Source organism: Leptonychotes weddellii, chromosome 15 (assembly GCF_054177405.1).
Source record: "Leptonychotes weddellii isolate Sample4059 chromosome 15, ASM5417740v2, whole genome shotgun sequence".
Lineage (NCBI taxonomy): Eukaryota > Metazoa > Chordata > Mammalia > Carnivora > Phocidae > Leptonychotes > Leptonychotes weddellii.
In genome coordinates this window covers 30,222,019-30,247,393 of record NC_138383.1, presented here as the reverse complement: position 1 = coordinate 30,247,393, position 25,375 = coordinate 30,222,019, and the positions used below count along the sequence as shown (strand labels likewise).

Genomic DNA, 25,375 nt, shown 5'->3' with positions numbered 1-25,375 from the left:
TAGATAATCCCTTTCTGGAGAAATAAAAGAACTAAAATCTAGCCAAGTTGAAATCAAAAAGGCTATTAATGAGGTGCAATAAAAAACAGAGGCTCTAACTGCTAAGATAAATGAGGCAGAAGAGAGAACTAGTGATATAGAAGACCAAATGATGGAGAATAAAGAAGCTGAGAAAAAGATAAACAACTACTGGATCACGAGGGCAGAATTTGAGAGATAAGTGATACCATAAGATGAAACAATATTAGAATAATTGGGATCCCAGAAGAAGAAGAGAGAGAGGGAAAGAAGGTATATTGGAGCAAATTATAGCAGAGAACTTCCCTAATTTGGGGAAGGAGCAAGCATCAAAATCCAGGAGGCACAGAGAACCCCTCTCAAAATCAATAAAGATAGGTCAACACCCTGACATCTAATAGTAAAACTCACAAGTCTCAGAGACAAAGAGAAAATCCTGAAAGCAGCTCAGGACAAGAGGTCTGTAACCTACAACTGTAGAAATATTAGATTGGCAGCAGACCTATCCACAGAGACCTGGCAGGCCAGAAGGGACTGGCATGATATATTCAGAGCACTAACCGAGAAAATTATGCAGCCAAGAATACTGTATCCAGCTAGGCTGTCATTGAAAATAGAAGGAGAGATAAAAAGCTTGCAGGACAAAGCAAAACTGAAAGAATTTGCGAACACCAAACCAGCGCTACAAGAAATATTGAAAGGGGTCCTCTAAGCAAAGAAAGAGCCTAAAAGTAACATAGACCAGAAAGGAACAGAGACAATATACAGTAACAGTCACCTTACAGGCAATACAATGGCACCAAATTCATATCTTTCAGTAGTTACCCTGAATGTAAATGGGCTAAATGCCCCAATCAAAAGACACAGGGTATCGGATTGGATAAAAAAACAAGATCCATCGATATGCTGTCTGCAAGAGACTCACTTTAGACCCAAAGACACCTCCAGATTTAAAGTGAGGGGGGTGGGAAACCATTTACCATGCTAATGGACATCAAAAGAAAGCTGGGTGGCAATCTTTATGTCAGACAAATTAGATTTTAAACCAAAGACTATAATTAGAGATGAGGAAGGACACTATGTCATACTTAAAGGATCTATCCAACAAGAAGATCTATTGTAAATATCTATGCCTCTAACATGGGAGCAGCCAATTATGTAAGCCAATTAATAACAAAAGCAAAGAAACACATCGACAATAATACAATAATAGTAGGAGACTTTAACACCCCCCTCACTGAAATGGACAAATCATCTAAGCAAAAGATCAAGAAGGAAATAAAGACTTTAAATGACACACTGGACCAGATGGACTTCACAGATATATTCAGAACATTCCATCCCAAAGCAACAGAATACACATTCTTCTCTAGTGCCCATGGAACATTCTCCAGAATAGATCACATCCTAGGTTACAAATCAGGTCTCAACCAGTACCAAAGGATTGGGATCATTCCCTGCATATTTTCGGACCACAGTGCTTTGAAACTAGAACTCAATCACAAGTGGAAAGTCGGGAAGAACTTAAATACATGGAGGCTAAAAAACATCCTACTAAAGAATGAATGGGTAAGCCAGGAAATTAAAGAAGACTTAAAAAATATTCATGGAAACAAATGAAAATGAAAACACAACTGTTCAAAATCCTTGGCATGTAGCAAAGGCAGTCCTAAGAGGAAAGTATATGGCAATACAAGCCTTTCTTAAGAAATAAGAAAGGTCTCAAATACACAACCTATCCCTACACCTAAAGGAGCTGGAGAAAGAACAGCAAATAAAGCCTAAACCCAGCAGAAGAAGAGAAATAATAAAGATCAGAGCAGAAATCAATGAAACAGAAACCAAAAGAACAGTAGAACAGATCAATGAAACTAGGAGCTGGTTCTTTGAAAGAATAAGATTGATAAACCCTTGGCCAGACTTATCAAAAAGAAAAGAGAAAGGACCTAAATAAATAAAATCATGAATGAAAGAGGAGAGATCACAACCAACACCAAAGAAATACAAACAATTATAAGAACATATTATGAGCAACTCTATGCCAGCAAATTAGATAATCTGGAAGAAATGGATCCATTCCTGAGACATATGAACTACCAAAACTGAACCAGGATGAAATAGAAAACCTGAACAGACCCTAACCACTAAGGAACTTGAAGCAGTAATCAAAAATCTCCCAACAAACAAGAGCCCAGGGCCAGATGGCTTCTCAGGGGAATTCTACCAACCATTTAAAGAAGAATTAATACCTATTCTTCTGAAACTGTTCCAAAAAATGGAAATGGAAGGAAAACTTCCAAACTCATTGTATGAGGCCGGCATTACCTTGATCCCAAAACCAGATAAAGACCCCATCAAAAAGGAGAACTACAGACCAATATCCCTGATGAACATGGATGCAAAAATTCTCACCAAAATACTAGCCAATAGGATCCAATAGTACATTAAAAGGATTATTCACCATGACCAAGTGGGATTTATTCCTGGGCTGCAAGGTTGGTTCAGTATCCACAAATCAATGTGATACAATACATTAATAAAAGAAAGGACAAGAACCGTATGATCCTCTCAATAGATGCAGAAAAAGCATTTGCAAAATACAGCATCCTTTCTTGATTAAAACTCTTTAGAGTATAGGGGTAGAGGGTACATACCTCAATATCATAAAAGCCATCTATGAGAAACCCACAGTGAATATCATACTCAATGGGGAAAAACTGAGAGCTTTCCCCCTAAGGTCAGGAACGTGGCAGGGATGTCCACTATCACCACTCCTATTCAACATAGTACTAGAAGTCCTAGCCACAGCAATCAGACAACAAAAAGAAATAAAAGGCATCTGAATCGGCAAAGAAGAAGTCAAACTCTCACTCTTTGCAGATGATATATTTTATGTGGAAAACCCAAAAGACTCCACTGCAAAACTGCTAGAACTCATGCAGGAATTCAGTAAAGTGGCAGGATATAAAACCAATGCACAGAAATCAATTGCGTTTCTATACACCAACAAGACAGAAGAAAGAGAAATTAAGAAGTCGATCCCATTTACAATTGCACCCAAAACCATGAGATACCTAGGAATAAATCTAACCAAAGAGGCAAAGGATCTGTACTCAGAAAACTATACAATACTCATGAAATAAATTGAGAAAGACACAAAGAAATGGAAAAACGTTCTATTCTCATGGATTGGAAGAAAAAATATTGTATGTCTGTACTACCTAGAGCAATCTACACAGTTAATGCAATCCCTAACAAAATACCATCAACTTTTTTTCAAAGAAATGGAACAAATAATCCTAAAATTTGTATGGAACCAGAAAAGACCCCACATAGCCAGAGGAATGTTGAAAAAGAAAAGCAAAGCCGGTGGCATCAGAATTCCGGACACCAAGCTCTATTACAAAGCTGTCATCATCAAGACAGTATAGTACTGGCACAAAAACAGGCACATCGATCAATGGAACAGAATAGAGAGCCCAGAAATGGACCCTCAACTCTATGGTCAACCAGTCTTGGACAAAGCAGGGAAGAATGTCCAATGGAAAAAAGACAGTCTCTTCAACAAATGGTGTTGGGAAAATTGGACAGCCACATGCAGAAGAATGAAACTGGACCATTTCCTTACACCACACACACAAAAAGACTCAAAATGGGTGAAAGACCTAAATGTGAGACAGGAATCCATCAAAATCCTTGAGGAGAACACAGGCTGCAGCCTCTTCTACCTCAGCCGCAGCAACTTCTTCCTAGAAACATCGCCAAAGGCATGGGAAGCAAGGGCAAAAATAAACTATAGGGACTTCATCAAGATAAAAAGCTTTTGCACAGCAGAGGAAACAGTCAACAAAACCAAAAGACAACTGACAGAATGGGAGAAGATTTTTGCAAATGACATACCAGATAAAGGGCTAGTATCCAAAATCGATAAAGAACTTATCAAACTCCACACCCAAAGAACAAATAATCCAATCAAGAAATGGGCAGAAGACATGAACAGACATTTCTGCAAAGAAGACATCCAAATGGCCAACAGACACATGAAAACGTGCTCAGCATCACTCGGCATCAGGGAAATATGAATCAAAACCTCAATGAGATGCCACCTCACACCAGTCAGAATGGCTAAAATTAACAAGTTAGGAAACGAGAGATATTGGCGAGGATGCAGAGAAAGGGGAACCCTCCTAAACTGTTGGTGGGAATGCAAGCTGGTGTGCCACTCTGGAAAACAGTATGGAGGTTCCTCAAAAAGTTGAAAATAGAGCCACTGTTTGACCCAGCAATTGCACTACTGGGTATTTATCCCAAAGATACAAATGTAGGGATCAGAAGGGGCACATGCACCCCAGTGTTTATAGCAGCAATGTCCACAATAGCCAAACCATGGAAAGAGCCTAGATGAATGGATAAAGAAGATGTTTGTGTGTGTATATATACACACATACATATACAATGGAATATTATGCAGCCATCAAAAAAATGAAATCTTGCCATTTGCAATGACGTGGATGGAACTAGAGGGTATTATGCTAAGCGAAATAAGTCAATCAGAGAAAGAGAAGTGGTAGGAGTTACACCTCATTGATATCAGGAATTCGAGAAACAACACAGAGAATCATAGGAGAAGGGAAGGAAAAATGGAAGAAGACGAAACCAGAGAGGGAGACAAACCATACAGACAAATCAGGAAACAAACTGAGGGTTGATGGAGTGGAGGGCGGTGGGAGGGATGGGGTGGTTGGGTGATGGACGTCGGTGAGGGTATGTACTATGGTGATCGCTGTGAATTGTGTAAGACTGATGAATCGTAGACCTGTACCCCTGAACCAAATAATACATTATATGTTGATTAAAAAAAAAAGACACATTAGTAAACAATGCAGAAAAATCACTGTCATTGAGAAGAATACAGTGTGAGCATGCTTACCATCTAATTTAATTTAAAATATTAAATAGAAACAAAACAAAACAAATTATTGACGAATTATGATGGTTACAAGTGACAATAATGTAAATAATACCAAATTTTATTACACATTTATTTATAAGTATGAAAAAATTCACAAAGTCACAAAGTGATTGATACATACATGGTAATGCATATTATCAAATCCTATATCGTCAGATAATGGAGAAACATTTAGAAGGAGTGATTATAAACATGGAAAAATATGTGACATAATGTAAATCTTGCTGGTGAGAAACCTGTTGGGTTTTGTTTTCTCCCCTCGTGTACCCATAAAAATTATTTTCGTTTGTCTCAATAGTCTTGAATTTTAAAATACATTTCTGAAGGGAAGATAATTTCAAAATTCTAATAGTTTGTGATCGTTACTACAAAAAATCTAATCTAAAGTTGATTATTAGAATAGTATAAGAGTAGAGCAACATTTGTGAAATAGAAATTATTTTATTGGGGTGCCTGGGTGGCTCAGTCGGTTAAGCGTCTGCCTTCGGCTCGGGTCATGATCCCAGATCCTGGGATCGAGCCCCGCATCGGGCTCCCTGCTCGGCAGGATGCCTGCTTCTCCCTCTCCCACTCCCCCTGCTTGTGTTCCCTCTCTTGCTGTCTCTCTCTGTCAAATGAATAAATAAAATCCTAAAAAAATATTTTATCTATAACATATATTTAATTCTGTTTTCAGAACATAATGTCTAGAAGCTATGTGAGTCTTAAAAGTATTAACCCTAGGGGCGCCTGGGTGGCTCAGTCGTTAAGCGTCTGCCTTCGGCTCAGGTCATGATCCCAGGGTCCTGGGATCGAGTCCCACATTGGGCTCCCTGCTCGGCAGGAAGCCTGCTTCTCCCTCTCCCACTCCCCCTGCTTGTGTTCCTGCTCTCGCTCGCTCTCTCTCTGTCAAATAAATAAATAAAATCTTTAAAAAAAAAAAAGTATTAACCCTAAATATTGCATGTTCTTTTTAGAAAATCTGCTTCCAGTATATATGGTTCTATATCTGATGAAAGATTACCTTTGACCACTATTCATGTACTGTTTCCTGTAGTAAGATCAAGTGGCCTTTCAAAAGCACGTGAACTCTACTGCAGTGAAAAGATAAAAAAAAATCTTTTAAATTCTGGGTTATTTAATTTAGCTGTTTTATTTGAAATCAGAATAATAGTCATTCTCTACCTCTCCTATGTTAACTTTGTGGTTCACCAAATATCTTATAGTACAGGCTTGTATTCTTGTTTAAAACTCTTTTAAAAGACGTGCTAGCAAACTTTTCAGTTGACTAATGCATTTTTTTAAGTTGTGTTAATTAGCTCAAGTTGATAGACACAGATGTTAATTTTCTTTCTTAATTGGAATTAAATATTTAAACCCTTAGTGTTTTATGAGTGTTAAGGTAAAAAATATTTTCTTTTGTCCTTTGATTCTTAATTAATTTACCTCCAAGGCCACCCACATTTACTGCATAGTAACAATCCTCCTCAACATTGTTTGGTGAGTCTAAGAAGTCTGTTAAGCATCTACCATTTGTTGACAGACAGATTTGTGGTCATTTAGAAACAGAAAATGTTATCTCATTATTTTTCATGAAATAGAGGTGTAACTCAATTTGTTTTATTATATTTAAGTGTAGGAACATGTAAAAAGAAAATCTTTAATTATATTAAAAAGCATAGCATTAGGCCTTATGTTATCAAATGTCGCCCCCCCCTCCGTTCTTTATTAACTTTTTTAAGTTTAAAATGGAATTCTCAGATTTGGAATATGGAAATGAACTGGAGGTTGTGGAGTTGCAAAAGATCATTTTTCCTTGGTAAAGGAATTGTTAACACTTGAAACAAGTAAAGTTGTTTATTAGGAAATAAGAGTTACAGAATTGTTAGCTTTTAAAAGTTAAAAGTTAAAAAGTGTTGCCCAACCTGAAAACTGCTATCTTTTCTATATTTGTTGAGATCATAATCTCTTTTCATTCCCACTTATAACATTCTGAAATTTTAATTGATTTTAAGGTTCTATTATAAAGCAGAAAATAAATTGATGTTCAATAAATGGTAAGTTGCTATGTGCATTTTGAAAGAATTATAAATATTTTTTAAAGCAACAAGATTTCCCGAGTATAATACTGTCCTCCTTTCTTTTATCAATGTGAATCTGTTTTTTGTCAAGAAGACATTTTTGTCTCTGATACATAGTTCAGTTGGAGTACAGGGCTGTTTTTAGGTTATGCTGGATTGTATTAAAAAGACTTCAGGGGTTATTGTCATAGATTTATCACTTCAAGCCCTTTCTAACTGATATTTGACCTTAGCTATAATGTTTTTCCTTTTCCATATATATCTCAGGAGCTGAAGCTGACATTATGTTCACTTTTGCTGTTTAAGTCCATTGAGGCTTTAATAAAGATATTTTCATGTTTACAGTGGCATCATATAAAATTTGATTCACCATCTTTCTAATGCTAAATTGATTAGTTTGATTTTATGTTGACGGGATCATTGTGTGGTAACTGCATTAAGGAGGAGTGGATTTGATTGACTTCGTGTCCATTTTTAAATCTGTGTTACTTGTTTTATTTAAAAGCATTTTGTGGCTAAGATAAGCTAAGTGGTATAATATGCCTTTACACATTTATATAATTGAAGTTAGCAGTGTGGCAAAGTCTCTAATCAAAGGAAAATGCTCCAGAATGATGACATAAACTTGAGCTATTTCTTTCCCTGGGTACAGCTGTTATTCATAATAATTTAATGGCTCCTGAAGTGTTTTGTCTTTTTGTTCACATGATAAAGGCTTATCCACCTTGTATCAATTAAAGTGCTTTGATGAATTTTAATATAGTCAAGTTGTTATTACATATACTAAGAAGTTCAGCCTGCTTAGTTAATGGGCGAGTAAAAGGTGCATGTCTTAGGACAATTGTATTGGGATATCTTTTCTATTACTAATTTGATGTTTTAGGCAAGGTGATAATGTAATGGAGAGAATCCTTCCAAAAGTATCTGGTTGTTGTATTTGTGAAGCTCATAAAGAGAAGATACAAAGAATCTTACACAGTGGTATGAGGCTTTGCTGTGCCCTGAGATTAATGTGCCTTTTTACTAGACAGCTTCTGTATTGGTACCATTAAATAGAGTACTAACTACTAATTATGTTGGAGAGGAAGATATATAGGGTTATAATATATGTAAGGAAAGGGAATCTTGTAAAATTGAGTTAAAATAGTGAAATGGGGAAAAGACAAATATTTCACAGAAAAAAATAAAACATACAAATTTTCCCTGACTTAAAATATCTTGACTTAATGATTTTTCAACTTTACGATGATGTGGAAGTGATATAAATTCAGTAGAAACCATACTTTGAATTTTGAATTTTCCCTAGTTCAGTGATACATGTATAGTATTCTCCTGTGATGCTGGACAGCGGCGGCCAGCTACCAGCCCCTAGTCAGCCATGTGATCAGGAGGGTGAACAACGGATACACCCACACAACCATTCCCACTTCCCTCCTTTTTGCCCCCACCAAACTGGGAAATAAACCCGAAGGCCAGAGGTAGAAGGGGCCACATCTTAGCCTGCACTCCACTTTATTCTGAAGCCTGTCAGGGCCCAGAATCCACGGGTCCCAACGGGTCCCTGCTGTTGGCTGGGAGAAGCTGGGAGAGCTCTGTTTGTGGCAAGGGCCAATAAGCAGAAATGAGAGCCCTCATATGCTGTTGGTGGGACTGTAAATTTGTGTAGGTGCTTTGGAAAAGAGTTACCATATGACTTAGCAATTTGTCTTCCAGATATACCCAAAAGAAATGAAAACACATGTCCATGAATGTTCATAGCAGCATTATTTGTAATGGCTAAAAAGTAGGAGCAACCCTAATGTACATCAACTGATTGGTAGATGGATAAATAAAATGTGGTATATACATACAATGTGATACTCTTCTGCAATAAAAAGCATGTTCCAATGTGGATGAGTCTTGAAAATAGTATGCTTTGTGAAAGAAGCCAATCACAAAAGAGTATATGTTGTACAATTCCATTTATATGAAATGTCCAGAAGAAGCAAATCAATAGAAAGAGAAAATAGATTATAGTTGCCCAGGGCTGGGAGTTTGGAAGAAATGGGGAAATGTGGGGAAACTGTTAATGATTATGGGGTTTCTTTTGGTGATGAAAATGTTCTAGATTTGGTTGTGGTGATGGTTCTACAATTATGTGAATTTACCATATATCCCAGAGCAAACCCTTAGTATATTTAACAAACTTGGTTTAACACACTTTCCCAGAGACTACTCCTATAAGACTTCTTTTCCTTTTCTTAATTTTCTCACTTAATATGTATAAGACTGATGAATCACGGATCTGTATCCCTGAAACAAATAATATATGTTAATAATTAAAAAAAAAGAGGGGCGCCTGGGTGGCTCAGTCGGTTAAGCGGCTGCCTTCGGCTCAGGTCGTGATCCCAGGATCCTGGGATCGAGCCCCGCATCGGGCTCCTTCCTCAGCGGGGAGCCTGCTTCTCCCTCTCCCTCTGCCTGCCACTCCACCTGCTTGTGCTCTCCCTCTTTATCTCTGTCAAATTAATAAAAAAAAATCTTTAAAAAAAAAAAATTAAAAAAAAAGAAAGTCAATGGAACAACTAAAAAGAAAGATTAGAAAAATAACTTACAATGCATGTTTTCCCGCCAGTTGTGGTAAAATATGCATAACATAAAATTTGACATTTAGCTATTTTTAAGTTTACAATTCAGTGGCATAAGTATATTCACCATATTATACAGCCATCACTGTTCTCCATTCTAGAACTTCTTTATCATCTGGATTCATTATACTGTAACTCCCCAACCCCCTGTCCCCACGGTCCCTGGTGACCATCATTCTGATTTCTGCCTCTGGTAGATTGCCCATAATTAAAAAGAGTACAATACAAAGTGTTGGAAAGGATGTGGAGAAATTGGAAACCTCATACTTCACTGGTGGAAATATAAAATGATGTAGCTATTTTGGAAAACTGTTAGTTTCTTTAAAAGTTCAGCATATGTTTATCATATCACTGAGCAAATTCACTTCTAGGTCTCTCCCCAAGAGAAATAAAAACACGTTCACAAAAATATGTATACATAGATACTCATAACAGACTATGCATAATAGTAATCAACTAGAAATAATCCAAATTGCCAAGAATTGGTGGGTGAACCCACATGTTGTGAGATACCTCCATACAGTGGAATACAACTCAGCAATATAAAGAAATGTATGATTCCTGAAACAACATGGTTGGACTGTAAAAATTATATAAGTGAAAGAAAATAGAAGGCAAATTGCATGATTCTTACTTTCTTAAAGATCTCATTTATTTATTTGTCAGAGAAAGAGAGCACAAGCAGGGGGAGTGGCAGGCAGAGAGAGAAGCAGGCTCCCTGCTGAGGAAGGAGCCAGATGTGGGACTCGATCCCAGGACCCTGGGATGATGACCTGAGTCGAAGGCAGACGATTAACTGACTGAGCCACCTAGGTGTCCCTGCTTGATTCTATTTATATGAAAAATTTTCAAAATTTTTAGAAAAAGCAAAAAAGATAACATATACATAGGGTTTGCCTGGGGCTTAGGGTTAGAGATCTACCATAGGGTTAATATGAAGACATTTTTTGGGTGATGGAAGAATTCTATATCTAGGATGTGGTAATGGTTATGCAGTTGTATAAACTTACTGAGCATTAAATTTATACATTATTAAAATGTATTAAATGGGTGATTTGAGTGTATAAATTTACTGATGATTGGGGAATGACTATCAGTTATGGTGAAGAGGTAAGCAAATCTTCTCCCTAGAAAATAAGTACATTACTTGAAAGAATTTTCAAAAATTACTATTTGGGGACTCTGGATATCAACCAAAAACTAAGAATGAAATGATAAACATGTAAAGATTCTAGAGTTTTGATAACAGTAAAAGGAGAAATGGCCTTTTTGCCTGAGGCTGCTCTTATTCACATCTGCCTGGAGTTTGGTGAGTGTGATAGTTTTACCAGAGTAAAGTGGGCCAGATGAACAAGCTATTTCTCTTTTAGGCAGGGGATTTACTTGATTTGGAGTAGTATGTTAGAACCCAAGCCCAAAAATATTTCCATTAAAAGTAGTAAATTTGGTAGGTGATGAATAAGGGATAATGTGTGGCTTGGCTAGCCTGAGATTGCAGTTCAGTTTGGGGCCAATTTGAAGAACAGAGAGGAAAAATGTTGGTGAAATATAAATAGAGCCTCAAGATCTTTGGAACAATATCAAGGGTACCAACATATATGTAATTGGGATCTCAGAAAGAGAGGTGATAAAGGGTCAGAAAGACATTTGAAGAAATGAACTATATAAATATTTATCTTTCTCTTCCATTAATTTTTTTTAAAAAGTAGACAATTGTTTTAGGGAATAATTATAACCTGTTTCTCAGTTGATAATACATATGACAACAGTAGCACAAAGGAATGGGGAGGAAATACAGCTATACTGGAGCAAGGAGCTATAATTTATTGCAATTAAGTTTGTAATTAATGGACAATCTTGTAATCCATGTAGCACCTTGCAACCTATATAGCAACCACTAAAAAATTACTCCAAAAAATCAACAGAAGAATTAAAATGGTGACATTAAAAATAATTAACACAAAAAAAGAGGATCAGAAGTACAATAAACACCTGAGACAAAATAAATAGCAAAATGGCAGACCTAAATCCAATTATGTGCATAATTATATTAAGTATAAATGGATTCAAGTTAAAAAACAGTGATTATCAGACCAGAATCATTCAGATTTGAAGAAATAATTGGTTGAAATAAAAGGTTTGGAGAAATGTACCATGCAAACAATAACCGTAATAGGACAAGAGTGGCTATATTAATATCAGACAAAATACTTTAGTCAAAAAATAGTGCCAGAGAGAAAGATATTTCATAATAACAAGAGGGCCAGTGTAATAGGTAGATAAAACAAATATTAATGCGTAAACACCTACAGCATAGCCCAACAAACATTGAGCAAAGTCCAGCAGATTGAAAGGAGAAATTGTAGCTATCATTTACAGCTTGAGATTTAAATACTTTGCTCTCAATAATTGATAGGAAAAACTAGATAAAATTTGTGAAGATTTATGAGACTCGATTAACCCTATCAACCAGCACAGTGTAACACTCCCTCCCCCAAACCTGTAGAATTTGTATTCTTTTCAAGAACATCTGGAATGTTTTCCAAGATAGACCTTATGGTTGGACATAAAACAAACCTAAATAGCTTTAAAACGATTAAAATCATGCAAAGTATGTTCCCTGTGAACTATGGAAATCAATAACAGAATGAAATTATGGAAATCTCCCAATATTTGGAAATAAAACAACACACCTACCTATAAATAACTCATGCGTCAGAGAAGGAATCTCAAGGAAATTAGAAAATATTTTGAATGGAATGAAAATAAAAAGTGAACATATCAGAATTATGAAGTGCAGCTATTCACTTGCTCGTAGAGGGAGATTTTTAGCTTTAAATGCTTATAGTAGAAAAGAAAAATGGGGGGCGCCTGGGTGGCTCAGTTGGTTAAGTGACTGCCTTTGGCTCAGGTCATGATCCTGGAGTCCTGGGATCGAGTCCCACATCGGGCTCCCTGCTCAGCAGGGAGTCTGCTTCTCCCTCTGACCCTCCCCCGTCTCATGCTCTATCTCATTCTCTCTCTCAAATAAATAAATAAAATCTTTAAAAAAAAAAAAAAGAAAAGAAAAATGGTCTGAAACTAATAGTCTTCGATTTTCCCTTTTTCTCATCTGAAAAAGAGCAAATTATAACCAAGCAAAACAAATGAAGTAAATACTAAAAATACGAACAGAAGTAAAAAAAAAATAGCAAACAGTGCAATATTGGGGAAAATCCAAAATTGGTTCTTTGAAAAGATCAACAAAATTGATCCTCAAAAAGTTAAAAATAGAATTATCATATGATCCAGCAATCTGGCTTCTGGGTTAATATGCAGAAGAATTCAGAGCAGGATCTCGAAGAGATATTTACACACCCACGTTCATTGCAGCATATTCCTGGTAACCAGGATGTGGAAGCAATCCATATATCTATCGCTGGGTGAATGGATAAAGAAAAATGTGATATATACATACTATATAATAATATTATACAGCCTTAAAATAGAGGGAAATCTCATGACATGTTACAGCATGGACAAACCCTAAGGACATTTTCCTAAGGGAAATAAGCCAGTAACAAAAGTGCAAATATCTATTCTTTCCATTATTTTCACTCTCTAAAATACTCAAAATCATAGAAACAAAACAGAAAGGTGGTTACCAAGGGCTAGGAAGGGAGGAGAAAGAATTAGTGTTTAGTGGGTATAGAGTTTCAGTGTTGCAGATGAAAAAGTTGTAGAAATCTGTTACACAACAGTCTGAATGTACTTAACATACTGAACTGAACACTCAAATATTGTTAAGATGGCAACAATGATCTATGCACAAAAAATTGATAAATCTGTGGCTTCACTGAATTGCTGGTTTGAGTCAGAGCAATAAGGCAAGAAAATTAAAGCATTAAGATAGGAAAGGATGACAAATCAGACATTTTTATATAATGGATTGTTGTAATGGTTATAGTACTGTATAAAATCATTGAATTATAAACATAAAATAGGCAACTTTTATGGTATGTGAATTATACCTTTGTAAAACTCTTCACACTAAAAGAAAAATTAATGTTGCCCATGTAGGATTAGTTCCTGGTGTACTTTAGACTATTTAGGGGCGCCTGGGTGGCTCAGTCAGTTAAGCATCTGCCTTCAGCTCAGGGTCCTGGGATCGAGTCCCGCATCAGGCTCCTTGCTCAGCAGGGATCCTCTTTCTCCCTCTGGCTGCCACTCCCATTGCTTGTGCTGCACGCACGTGTCCTCTCTCTCTCACAAATGAATAAAATCTTAAAAAATATTTCTAGATTAAATGTCTTATGTCTGAATATCATGACCCGATAAGGATCTAGTCATGAGCAAGCATTTTCCAGCAGGCCATAACACAATAAGAACTGTATGTTCTTTGGATGAAGCTCTCCATGGCTGACTTTATGCTTTTTGTTTTCTTCTGAACCTCTACTTCAAGAAATTATTGTCTCTGTCATTTACAGTAAAGCCAATCAACTGTTCCTAGAGTTTATATGATTGATCTACTGGGGCATATATCTTTTCCTCATTCCTAGAGGGACCTTCTCACCTTATAGTGACAAGAATAATCTTCCAATATAGTGGAAGCATGTTATTTGGTCAGGGGTATCGTGGTGTAGCTGTGTATATCTTCAGGCTCAGTGATTGGTGAGTAAAGCTTAACTTCCATTTGCCTTTTTTCTTTCTGTAAAGGTGCTTGTGAGTGAGGATTCTGACAGTGATGGTATTGTGGCCCACTTTCCTGCTCATGAAAAACCAGTGTGCTGTATGGCGTTTAATACAAGTGGTATGTCCTTTAAAAAAATTTTTTTTTTGCCATTTATATCATGGGTTTTTCAACCAGTTTTTTTTAGAAATGGAAAATATGAAATATGGAATCTGACTTTTCTTATATGGGTCAGTGTATATCAGAAAAGTAAGTAGTGTTCAGTAAGTGGTTCTTGAATGAATTAATTTAAAATAAAAATTTAGAAATCCTCTAAGTATTAGTTTTGCTCTCAAGAAGGTGGTAAACAATGCTGTTGAGTTACATTAATTTCTGTATCATAATTAAGCCAAGAATTTCAATATTCCAGACTACATATTAATGTATGTAAGTGGTACTTTCTTTGTAACTTCAAGTTTCCTTTTCATTTTGTAACATATTATAAACTACTTGTATTTTTGCCTGTTTTTTGGTGGTAGTTTCTGTTTTTCTGCTTGTCCTTAAGGCATTTGATAAGGAGAGATGTTATAGTATATGGAATGCCCTACTACTTTTCATTTTCTTTCTCCAAACTTTTTGTCATGTAAGGTTTCAAACATAAAAATAGATTTAAAAGATAGTACTGGGTGTTGTACGCAAGCAATGAATCATGGAACACTACATCAAAAACTAATGATGTAATGTATGGTGATTAACATAACATAATAAAAAAATAAATAAAAATAAAAATACATCAAAATGGTAAAAAAATAGATTTAAAAGAGTATAATAATGACCCGTGAATAAGTAGGTGTTCACATTTCAAATGTATAATAAATATATATGTATACGGATGTGTATACATATATCTATATACTTGTACACCCATGTATGTGTAATATATATACATAGGCATGTTGTATTTTGTTGAATCATTTGAATTTAAGTTACATATTTGATGACATTTCACCAGACTACAAATTAATCATACATTTCCTAAGAATAGGACCTTTTCCCATGTAACCAGATATTGTAGTTCAGAAATTTAACACATTATATTATCTAATATCCAAGCCATAATCTAAAATTTCCCAATTATCTCAAAAATGTGTCCTGCAAAATAATATAATATGATACTGTGTTTGATCACATGGATATGTTAGTAGCCTATCAAAATATCTACATTTTGGAGCTGGTTTTTCTTGTGGAGATTAGCAAGTAATCTGTAGAGTGTTATTTTGGCTTCATTTCTGAAACAACTTTTTATTTAATAGCGTTATTACATGGAAGGCTGTAGAATGGTGGTTTTTCTAATTCTATCATGTTTTCTGCATGATTAACTGCTGTTCTTCTATAAAAAAATGAGTTTTTTCTCATCAACCAGGAATGAACCATAGTTTTCGTGTGTGTAAAGGGCAGGATACACGCTTAATTCTTTCTCTCTACCAATTTTCATGGTTAGGAATTGATTTAATACTTAGAGTGGTATAATTCCACTCTAGTGGAGCTATTTTTAAAATACTTTAAGTAAAAGATAAAATTGCTCTTTTGCTTTCAGAGCTGAAATAATCTTCACAAACTTACAATCTTTTCTGATCTTACCCCTTTGGTTGATGGATCTAAAGAGATTGTCATTTTTATCTTATTCTGCAGAAATGATCCTGTTAGTTAAAATTGATGGAAAGACCCATCTTTTTTCCCTTTTCATCTTTTCAAATAAAGAATGATGGTAAGAGGATAATATAGAGTATTTTGAATAATCTCCCTTCTAATATCTTAATTAGTCATTTTTGATAGAGAGGAAGATTTTGCAGTGATTGTTGATCAGTAGGATTGATTTAATTAATGAAGACAAAGATTTATGGAAATGTTCTGAATGTTATGGGAATTAAGTTAAATTTGAAGAAACAATCTGGAAGTTATGTCACTTACAGCACTCCACTTGGAGTAACCAGTATGACTCATTTTGATAGTCCATCTGTTATGTCAAATCTCCTTTGTATTAATGTATATTTCATATTACCATAGTCAGAGTGTTTCAGACATTGGAAGCTGTATTTTTTCCTGCCTGTGGCTTTCCATTAAAATAAGAACATCCTATATAACCTAAAGAATATTTTAGTTATTTCTTTCATTGTCTAACAATGAGTTCTGGAAAACCAGTTTTCTATGATTTCATAATTTTGATGTACATTTTTTATTTGATTTCTATTTGAATTCCCAAATTTGTGTTTTTATGGTAAGATTAATAATTTTTATATTTATACCTACTTTTTTTGTGTTCCTAATGTACTAGTTGTATAACTCTATGATATAATTTATCTTGGGATAATCATTTCCTTAAATACTTGTTTCCCTACCTATCCTCTGGGTTCCGCTTTACATTAGGGTTCACTCTTGGTGGTCTACGTTCTGTCAGTTTTGACAAATATATAATGGCATGTATCCACCATTATAGTACTATACAGAATAGTTTCACTGCCCTTAGAATCCCCTTTGCTCTTGTTCATCCCTCCCTCCCTCAACCTTTCACAACCAGTAATCCTTTTACTGTTTCCATAGTTTCAGTTTTTCCAGAATGTCACATAGTTGGAATCTTACTGTATATAGTCATTTCAGATTGGCTTCCTTCATTTACTAATACGCATTTAAATCTCCTCCATGTCTTTTCATGCCTTGATTGCTCATTTCTTTTTAGTGCTGAATAACATTCCATTGTGTGGACATACCATAGTTTATTTGCTATTTGTGTATCTTCTTTGATGAGGTGTCTGTTCAGATCTTTTGTCCATTTTTAATTGGGTGGTTCATTTTTTTTTAAAGATTTTATTTATTTATTTGACAGAGAGAGACATAGCGAGAGCAGGAACACAAGCAGGGGGAGTGGGAGTGGGAGAGGGAGAAGCAGGCTTCCCGCAGAGCAGGGAGCCTGATGTGGGACTCGATCCCAGGACCCTGGGATCATGACCTGAGCCGAAGGCAGACACCCAACGACTGAGCCACCCAGGCGCCGGTGGTTCATTTTTTAATTGTTGACTTTTAAGAGTTCTTTGTATATTTTGGATAACAGTCTTGTGTTAGATATGTGTTCTGTAAATATTTCCTTGCAGTCTTTGGTTTGTCTTCTTATTCTCTTTTTTTAAAGATTTATTTATGTATGTATGTATGTATGTATGTACGTATTTAAACAGAGAGAGAGATAGCGAGAGAGGGAACACAAGCAGGGGGAGTGGGAGAGGGAGAAGCAGGCTTCCCGTGGAGCAGGGAGCCCGATGCGGGGCTCGATCCCAGGACCTGGGATCATGACCTGAGCCGAAGGCAGATGCTTAACGACTGAGCCACCCAGGCGCCCCTGTCTTCTTATTCTCTTGAAAGTGTTTTTTGAAGATCAGAACTATTTAATTTTAATGAAGTCCAGCTTATCAGTTATTTCTTTTATAGATCATTCCTTTGGTGTGTATATAACCTCTTTAAAACATATAAATTGACATTCTTCTGCTGTTGTATTCTTTTTTTTTTTTTAAGATTTTATTTATTTATTTGAAACAGAGAGAATGAGATACAGAGAGCATGAGAGGGAGGAGGGTCAGAGGGAGAAGCAGACTCCCTGCTGAGCAGGGAGCCCGATGCGGGACTTGATCCCGGGACTCCAGGATCATGACCTGAGCCGAAAGCAGTCGCTTAACCAACTGAGCCACCCAGGCGCCCCTGCTGTTGTATTCTTTTTTTTTTTTTTTTTTTAAAGATTTTTTTTTATTTATTTATTGAGAGAGAGAGAATGAGAGAGAGAGAATCATAGAGAGAGTGCATGAGAGGGTGGAGGGTCAGAGGGAGAAGCAGACTCCCTGCTGAGCAGGGAGCCCGATGCGGGACTCGATCCCGGGACTCCAGGATCATGACCTGAGCCGAAGGCAGTTGCTTAACCAACTGAGCCACCCAGGCGCCCCTGCTGTTGTATTCTTAAGTCAATCTTACATTGAATGTTGTAATTTCTTGAAGGGAAGATCATTTTATGAGAACTATTTTATGAGTTTTAAGATCTCTTTTATTTTTTTTCTTGAATCTCAAATGAGGCTTCTTAACTTCTATCTAGGATCTGGGAGGTCCATGGATAGAATTCAGAGAGTATGTCGACTTAGGAAAAAAACTACATCTTTATTTTTTCTAATCTCTGATGAAAATTTCCTTCACTTATGAATATGTAAAATAAACCAATGGAGTATTAGCTGTACTGATGAGTTTATGAGCAGTAAAAATAACAGATGTTTTCACATCATTTCTACCTTATTTATATAATTCTTTCAATATTCCTTATGGTTCAAAATTATGGTAGACCCTATATTTTAATATATAACAAAAAGCACATATTCTGCATGTCAGTTTTTAAAATCACAAGTATTTTACTTTGTCTTAAAAATATATTATTCTGAGAAAGATGTTCCTAGGCTTCACCATATTGCTAAAAAGGTTCATGGCACTAGAATGTTTAAGAGCCTGTTATCCAAAGGTTTATGCTTGGTGTGATTTCACCTTTCTAAACACATTGGAAGCTAGCACTTTCACTGGAGATGCCATTCACATTGCCTGGCTCAGGCTTGGTGATTGAGTTAAGAAGTGACATTCCCTAGTCATGGAATCTGCTGATGTGATAGAGACTTAAAACAAGGAAGGAAAATCCTTTGTGGAGTAAGGACAGAATGCCAGGAGATGAATATTAATTTGGTTTCGACTACTGGGGAACGTTCTTCAACGGAAGTCAGTTCTAATCTGTAACCTAAAAGACAGTTAGCTAGGGAATAATGATTCTGTGTCTGGTATATAAATAAATATTAGTTGAATGAATGAGGCAAGAAAAATATGGCACATTTGACATAGATTGTGGAGCAGAGTCTATACAGTGGACTCATCCGTTTATTATGTGGCAGATATATTTTTCAATGTGTCATCATTTCTGCAACATTTTATAAATGCTTTGTACCTGTTTAAATATTTGAATTAAATGGAGGGTTCATAACTCAGCAACCACTCACAAAATTGGCTTGCAAAATCTTTCATAGAAGATTGTGGAGATTTCATGCAACTGCTTGCAATTCATCTTAGTTATTGACTGTTCAGCTCTGAGTATTTTTGCTACTCAGAATATGACTGTTATGGCTTGAGTATAAGTGCGTGTGTCTATACAAGATTCAATTCTCACTGATTTGAAAGCCTCGACTTTTTTTTTTTTTTTAAGCTGGTGACTGAGTTGTTTCTTATATAATGATATTGGATTCAGCTGTGGCTGCTAACGATTATCCAGCTCCTGTGATTATGTGACATTTTATTTTGCTTGTATAGTTTCTGTATTATATTTCTTGTTTTATCTTAACCCTCTTAGATTGAGACAGATACACCTACATACACATGAAATGTTTGAAGCAAGAGGCTGGCATTGCCATTTGAAAATGCATGGATACCTTAGTGGTTGTTATTTTCCCCTTTAGTTACTTATGTTATAGTTTTAAAAAATATTTTTGGGAGATCAGATGATGTATTTTCTATTGATCTTTAAATCCTCCAATAAATTTACTTATGTTATAAAATGAGACAGTTTTCTGCTCTCTGATTGAATTAGTTTTATTAGCTTCTGAACTTTTATCAGTTGGTATTTTGTGGAAAGGTATGTAATTTAAGTGGGCCTTAACACAGTACTTATGATTTTTTTACTTAATTTGGCCTTTTCAAGATATAACTTATAGATCCTCTAGTAACACCTTCCAGTTTTTCTTTACGTGTTTCCATACGTGCTTCTAAATTTATTTCTATCAGTGAGTTTTAACAGTTTTGCTCCTCTAATAATTCTTTTACTTGGTTAAAGGCTTTTTCATGGGGTATGTAGTGTGGCCAATAATAACAATAGTGCTTGTTAGAATACTTTTTACAAGTTTAGGGAAGTTCATTAAAAAAAAAGCAAAACAAACGTAACAAAAATGTTGATGATGTATTTTTGTTTTTAAACCTGATCTTTCTCTAAACTTTACCTGAACATATCCCTGTTATACTTACGAATGTAAATAAATTTCTTAGTCTCTTTTATTTTTTTTAGAAAGGCATATTTTTGGGTGACAGAATTATTAAAATATCCTGGACATACATCAGAATTCAAGAAGAAACCAGACCTGTTGTCCCCCTTCTGGGAAATTTTAGAAGCAATGTAAAATGTACACGATGAAATAACACTCCATTTCTCCTACGGAGAAAATGTAGGTTGTTTGTGTGGTATGCCATTTGGTCTTGTATGGGGCCTATTCAGCAAAGAAATTAAGGGCTGCCATTAAATAGCGTTGTGAAACTTGTAGTTCAGCAGCTGCACGCAGTTTGTTTTTCAATTTCTTCTTCCCATTCTTGTTTATTAGCTGTGACTCTGAGTCCTGAATTAAAACAAATATTTTAGTGGCAACATTTATGATTAGGTTGGAAGTGCCAGAGAGACCTCCAATGCTTAAATCTGGACAGATTTCACTTTGGGTGGTGTGAATTTCTTGCTTTTAATGATTTAAATACACAATGAGTAACGTTTTCTAGAGAGCTTTTTTTTTTTTTTTTTTAAATTAATGAACTTTATTTTTTCGAGCAGTTTCAGGTTCACAGCAAAATTGGGAAGTACAGAGAACTCTCATATAATCCTGCCCTCACCCCAGACTGCCCATACTACTGACATTCCACACCACAGTGGTAGTATGGTTACAGATGATGAGCCTTTATTGACACATCATTATCAACCAAAGTCTGTCGTTTACCTTAGGGTTCAGTCTTGGTGTTCACACATTCTCTGTGTCTTGACAAATTAAAATTGACAAATATCTACCTCTGTAGTATCCTACCAATTAGTTTCATTGCCTAAACGTTTTTCATTGTGTTTGGGACTTCTCAGTTATTATTTCTTTGAACATTTTTTCTGCCTCCTTTTCCTTCTTTGCTACTCATCGATTAATCTTCTTGATGGTGTCTTATAGGTCTCAGGGGCTCTGTTCATTTTTCTTCATTCTTTTTGTCTCAAACTAGATAATCTCAGTTGATTTCTTCTGCCAGGTTCAAATTTGCTATTTGAGCCCCTCTATTGAAGTTATTGTACTTTTGAATTCCAGAATTTCTGTTTGTTTCTTTTTTATAATATTATCTCTTTATTGATATCCTCTACTTGGTGAGACGTAGTTCTCATACTTTCCTTTAATCCCCTAGACATGCTTTCTCTGCATCCTTGCAGGTATTTGCTATTCTCACCATTTTTTATTTTATAAATACTGTTAGATATGGGTAATAGAGGTGATTTGGAGATATTTTTTCCCAGTGAGGAGCTTGTATTTTTATCTTTTTAGCAGGGTCTTTTGCTGAGCAAAATTATTTACTTTTTGTCAAATCAATAAAAAAAGAATTAGTTGGGTTTTCGTGTTCATGCCTAAAATATGTGCACCAATCTGGGACCTGAAGATTTTTCTCCTATGTGATTTTCTAATAGTTTTCTTGTTTTACATTTTATGTTTAAATTTATCATTTTGTGTTAGTTTTTTTGCGGGGGTGCAGAGGGAGAGGGAGAGAGAATCTTAAGCAGGCTCCATGCCCAGCTCGGGGCCCGATGCGGGGCTTGATCTCATGACCCTTAGATCATGACCTGAGCCAAAGTCAGGAGTTGAACACTTAAAACGACTGTGCCACCTAGGTCCCCCATTTTGTGTTAGTTTTTGTATAATGTATTGGATTAGGTCATGGTTCATTTGTTTTGTGTTTTTGCTTTTGTTTTTTGGCTATGGGTATCCAAATACTTCATCATTTTTTCAAGATCCCATTCTTTCTCCATTGAATTTCTTTTGCACTTTTCTCATTAAAGTAACATACTTCTGTGGGATATTTCTGGATTCTCTGATGAAGATGGCTTTTTAGCTTTTTTCTGTATGGAAATATCTGTATTTTGCCCATAATTTTCAGGAATGTTTTAACTAGATAGGATAGGTTAGTTTGACAGGTGTCTATTTAATTGCTAGCAACTGTCAGCTCTCTTTCTTTGTTCACAGCTTTTAGCATTATTAATCTTTTTAAAAAGATTTATTTATTTGAGAGAGAGAGAGCCGTGTGCACAGAGAGAGAGCGAGAGAGAAGGAGAGGCAGACCCCACCATTGAGCACGGAGCCCGATGCGGGGCTCGATCCCAGGACCCCGAAATCATGACCTGAGCTGAAGGCAGATGCTTAACTGACTGAGCCACCCAGGTGTTCCATTTAACATTATTAATCTTGATCCTCTCAATTAGTTGGGTACAGAGTTGTACTTTTTGGGGGCAGCATTCTAATTTGTGGTGTCAGCTCAAATGGAGCCATTGAAAGTTTTTGAAAAGGTTGCTGAGTTCTTCTTACCCTCACATATTGTGGATTTTTCTTCCTTCTGCTGTTCTGCCTGATGTAAGAGAAACTAATTTTCTTTATGTTTTTTGTATTGAACTTACAAGTAGATTTTTAAAGAACTTTGGTTTTGTTTTTTATCAGTTTTGTTTTTGTTATAGGGTAACAACAACAGTCTCTTTTGATTTTACAAATTCAACCCCAAATCCATTGGAGCAGGTAAAATGTTCTCGAGGACCACTAGATGTAGACAGTAACCTGTGTACATGTATTAGCTCGGGTTGCCATAGCAAAATACCATAGACTGGGTGGCTTAAACAACAGAATTTTTTTTTTTCTCACAGTTCTGGAGGCTAGAAGTCCAAGAACAAGATTCCAGCTGATTTGGTTTCTAGTGAGGTGTTTCTTCCTGGCTAACAAACAGTCACCTTCCCTTGTCAGTGTGTCTTCACATGGCTTTTCTTTGGTACAGGGGAGCAGGGAGAGAGAGAAAGTTCCATGGTCTCTTTCTCTCTTTTTAAATTTTTATTTAATTTTAATTTTTGTTCTTTCTTTAAATTGAAGTATAATTGACATACAATGTTGTATTAGTTGCAGGTGTGTAACATCTTGATTTGACAATTCTGTACCTTACTTAGTGCTCACCATGATAAGTGTAGTTACCATCTGTCACCATACAATGTTATTACAATATTATTGGCTATATTCCTTATGCTGCATTTTTCATGTCCCTGACTTATTTATTTTATAACTGGAGGTTTGTACCTCTTAACCTTTATCTCTTCTGCTCATCCCCCTCCCCTCCCCTCCCCTCTGGCAACCATCAGTTTGTTCTCCTAATTTAAGAGTCTGTTTTTTGTTTATTTGTTCATTTGTTTCATTTTTTTAGATTCCACATTTAAGTGGGATGTGTGGTAGTTCTCTTTCTGACTTACTTCACTTAACATAGTAACCCTCTAGACCCATGTTGCAAATGGCAAAATCTCATTCTTTTTTATAGCTGAGTAATATTCCTTATTTTATATATAAGTTTATATAACATCTTTATCCACTCATGTATCGATGGACACTTAGGTTGCTTCCATATCTTGGCTATTATAAATAATGCTGCACTATACATAGGGGTGCATATATCATATGGGTGTTCTATTATTAATTTTTTTTTTTAAAGATCTTATTTATTTGACAGAGAGAGACACAGCAAGAGAGGGAACACAAGCAGGGGGAGTGGGAGAGGGAGAAGCAGGCTTCCCGCCGAGCAGGGAGCCCGATGCGGGGCTCGATCCCGGGACCCTGTGATCATGACTTGAGCCGAAGGCAGACGCTTAACGACTGAGCCACCCAGGCGCCCCTATTATTAATTTTTTTGAGGAGCTTCCATATTGTTTTCCACAGTGCTTGCACCAGTTTCCATTCCCACCAGTAGTATACAAGGGTTTGTGATGGCTCTTCTTATAAGGACACTAATCATATCAGATCAGGGTCTCACCCTATCACCTTATTTAAACTTAATTACTTCCTTAAAGGTCCCATCTCCAAATATAGCCTGGGTTTCTAAGACTTTCAATATAGGAATTTGGGGGCTGCACAAATACTGAGTTCATAACAGTAGATCTAAGAATCATTCAGTTACTCTTAGTTTTTAAAAAATCTTATTTGGTCACAGCCCAATTCTAGGTTCTTCTGTTTGTGATTGTTATATCATACTTTTTCCATGTGTTTACTTCCATTTTTAAGATACTCAAATATTTTGGAAGAAATGTTAAATGTTAATGATACTGTCATCTTGTATTGTGCTGTCTAAAAGTATTATAACCCAGCACAACTTTACTGCTTCAACCTGTTCTCCTACCTTTTCCCTCCAACATTTAGCCACACTATTTTTCTCCTTAAACATGTTACATCCTTTTCCGTCTGCCTGAAATCCTCTTTTTACTGGGGTAACTCCTATTTATCTCTTGAGTCCCTTTAAATATCATTTTGTGAAGACCTGCCTGACTCTAAATAAAATGTCATGCCCCCCCCACCTTGCCACTTAATTGGGCAAGTTACTTAATCTGCTTGGGTCATCCCCACAACTTCAGTTTGCTCATCAATGAAATGAGGGGTGATAATGGTGCCTAAAACAATACCAAAAACATAGTGAGACCTCACAAAGTGTAGCTGGCATTGTTTTTATTATTATTAACCTACCTTATCCTAGTTTAAATTTATTTATACCTGAGAGTATCCTTTGAACATGTTTTCTGCTAGAGGTAAGCTTTTACTTTGTCCCCAGGTATTATTTATTATTAGTCTGGTAATTTTCACATAGCCCATAATTTTCACCTGAATAATTACATTAATTAATTTTTTTCTATCGTTACAATCATGGAAAAACTATGGCAGGGCAGAGATAAGGCATTAATTCAATGTAATTACTCATTTGTTGAATAAAACCAAGTTATTTCTCATTTGTGGTTTGAGCAAGAATTGTCTTTTCCCCTAAACTGTGGGAGTGATCCCTGATGGCAAACTGTATTAAATGAAGAAACATATCACTTAAACTTAAGATTGAAATATATAACAGATGACTGGATAAAGAAGATGTGGTGTATATATATATATATATATATATATATATATATATATATATA

At 35.8% G+C, this 25,375-nt stretch overlaps 1 protein-coding gene across 1 annotated transcript in view; it reads left to right on the top strand.

Annotated features, from left to right (window-relative positions):
* BCAS3 (BCAS3 microtubule associated cell migration factor) overlaps window positions 1-25,375 on the top strand; it is a gene marked incomplete at its 5' end in the record, with an annotated part of 537,991 nt that overhangs the window by 142,532 nt on the left and 370,084 nt on the right. The window contains one exon of the mRNA XM_081805976.1: window positions 14,373-14,466. Coding sequence (XP_081662102.1) covers window positions 14,373-14,466 — 94 coding nt within the window. The remainder of the gene's footprint in view (window positions 1-14,372; window positions 14,467-25,375) is intronic.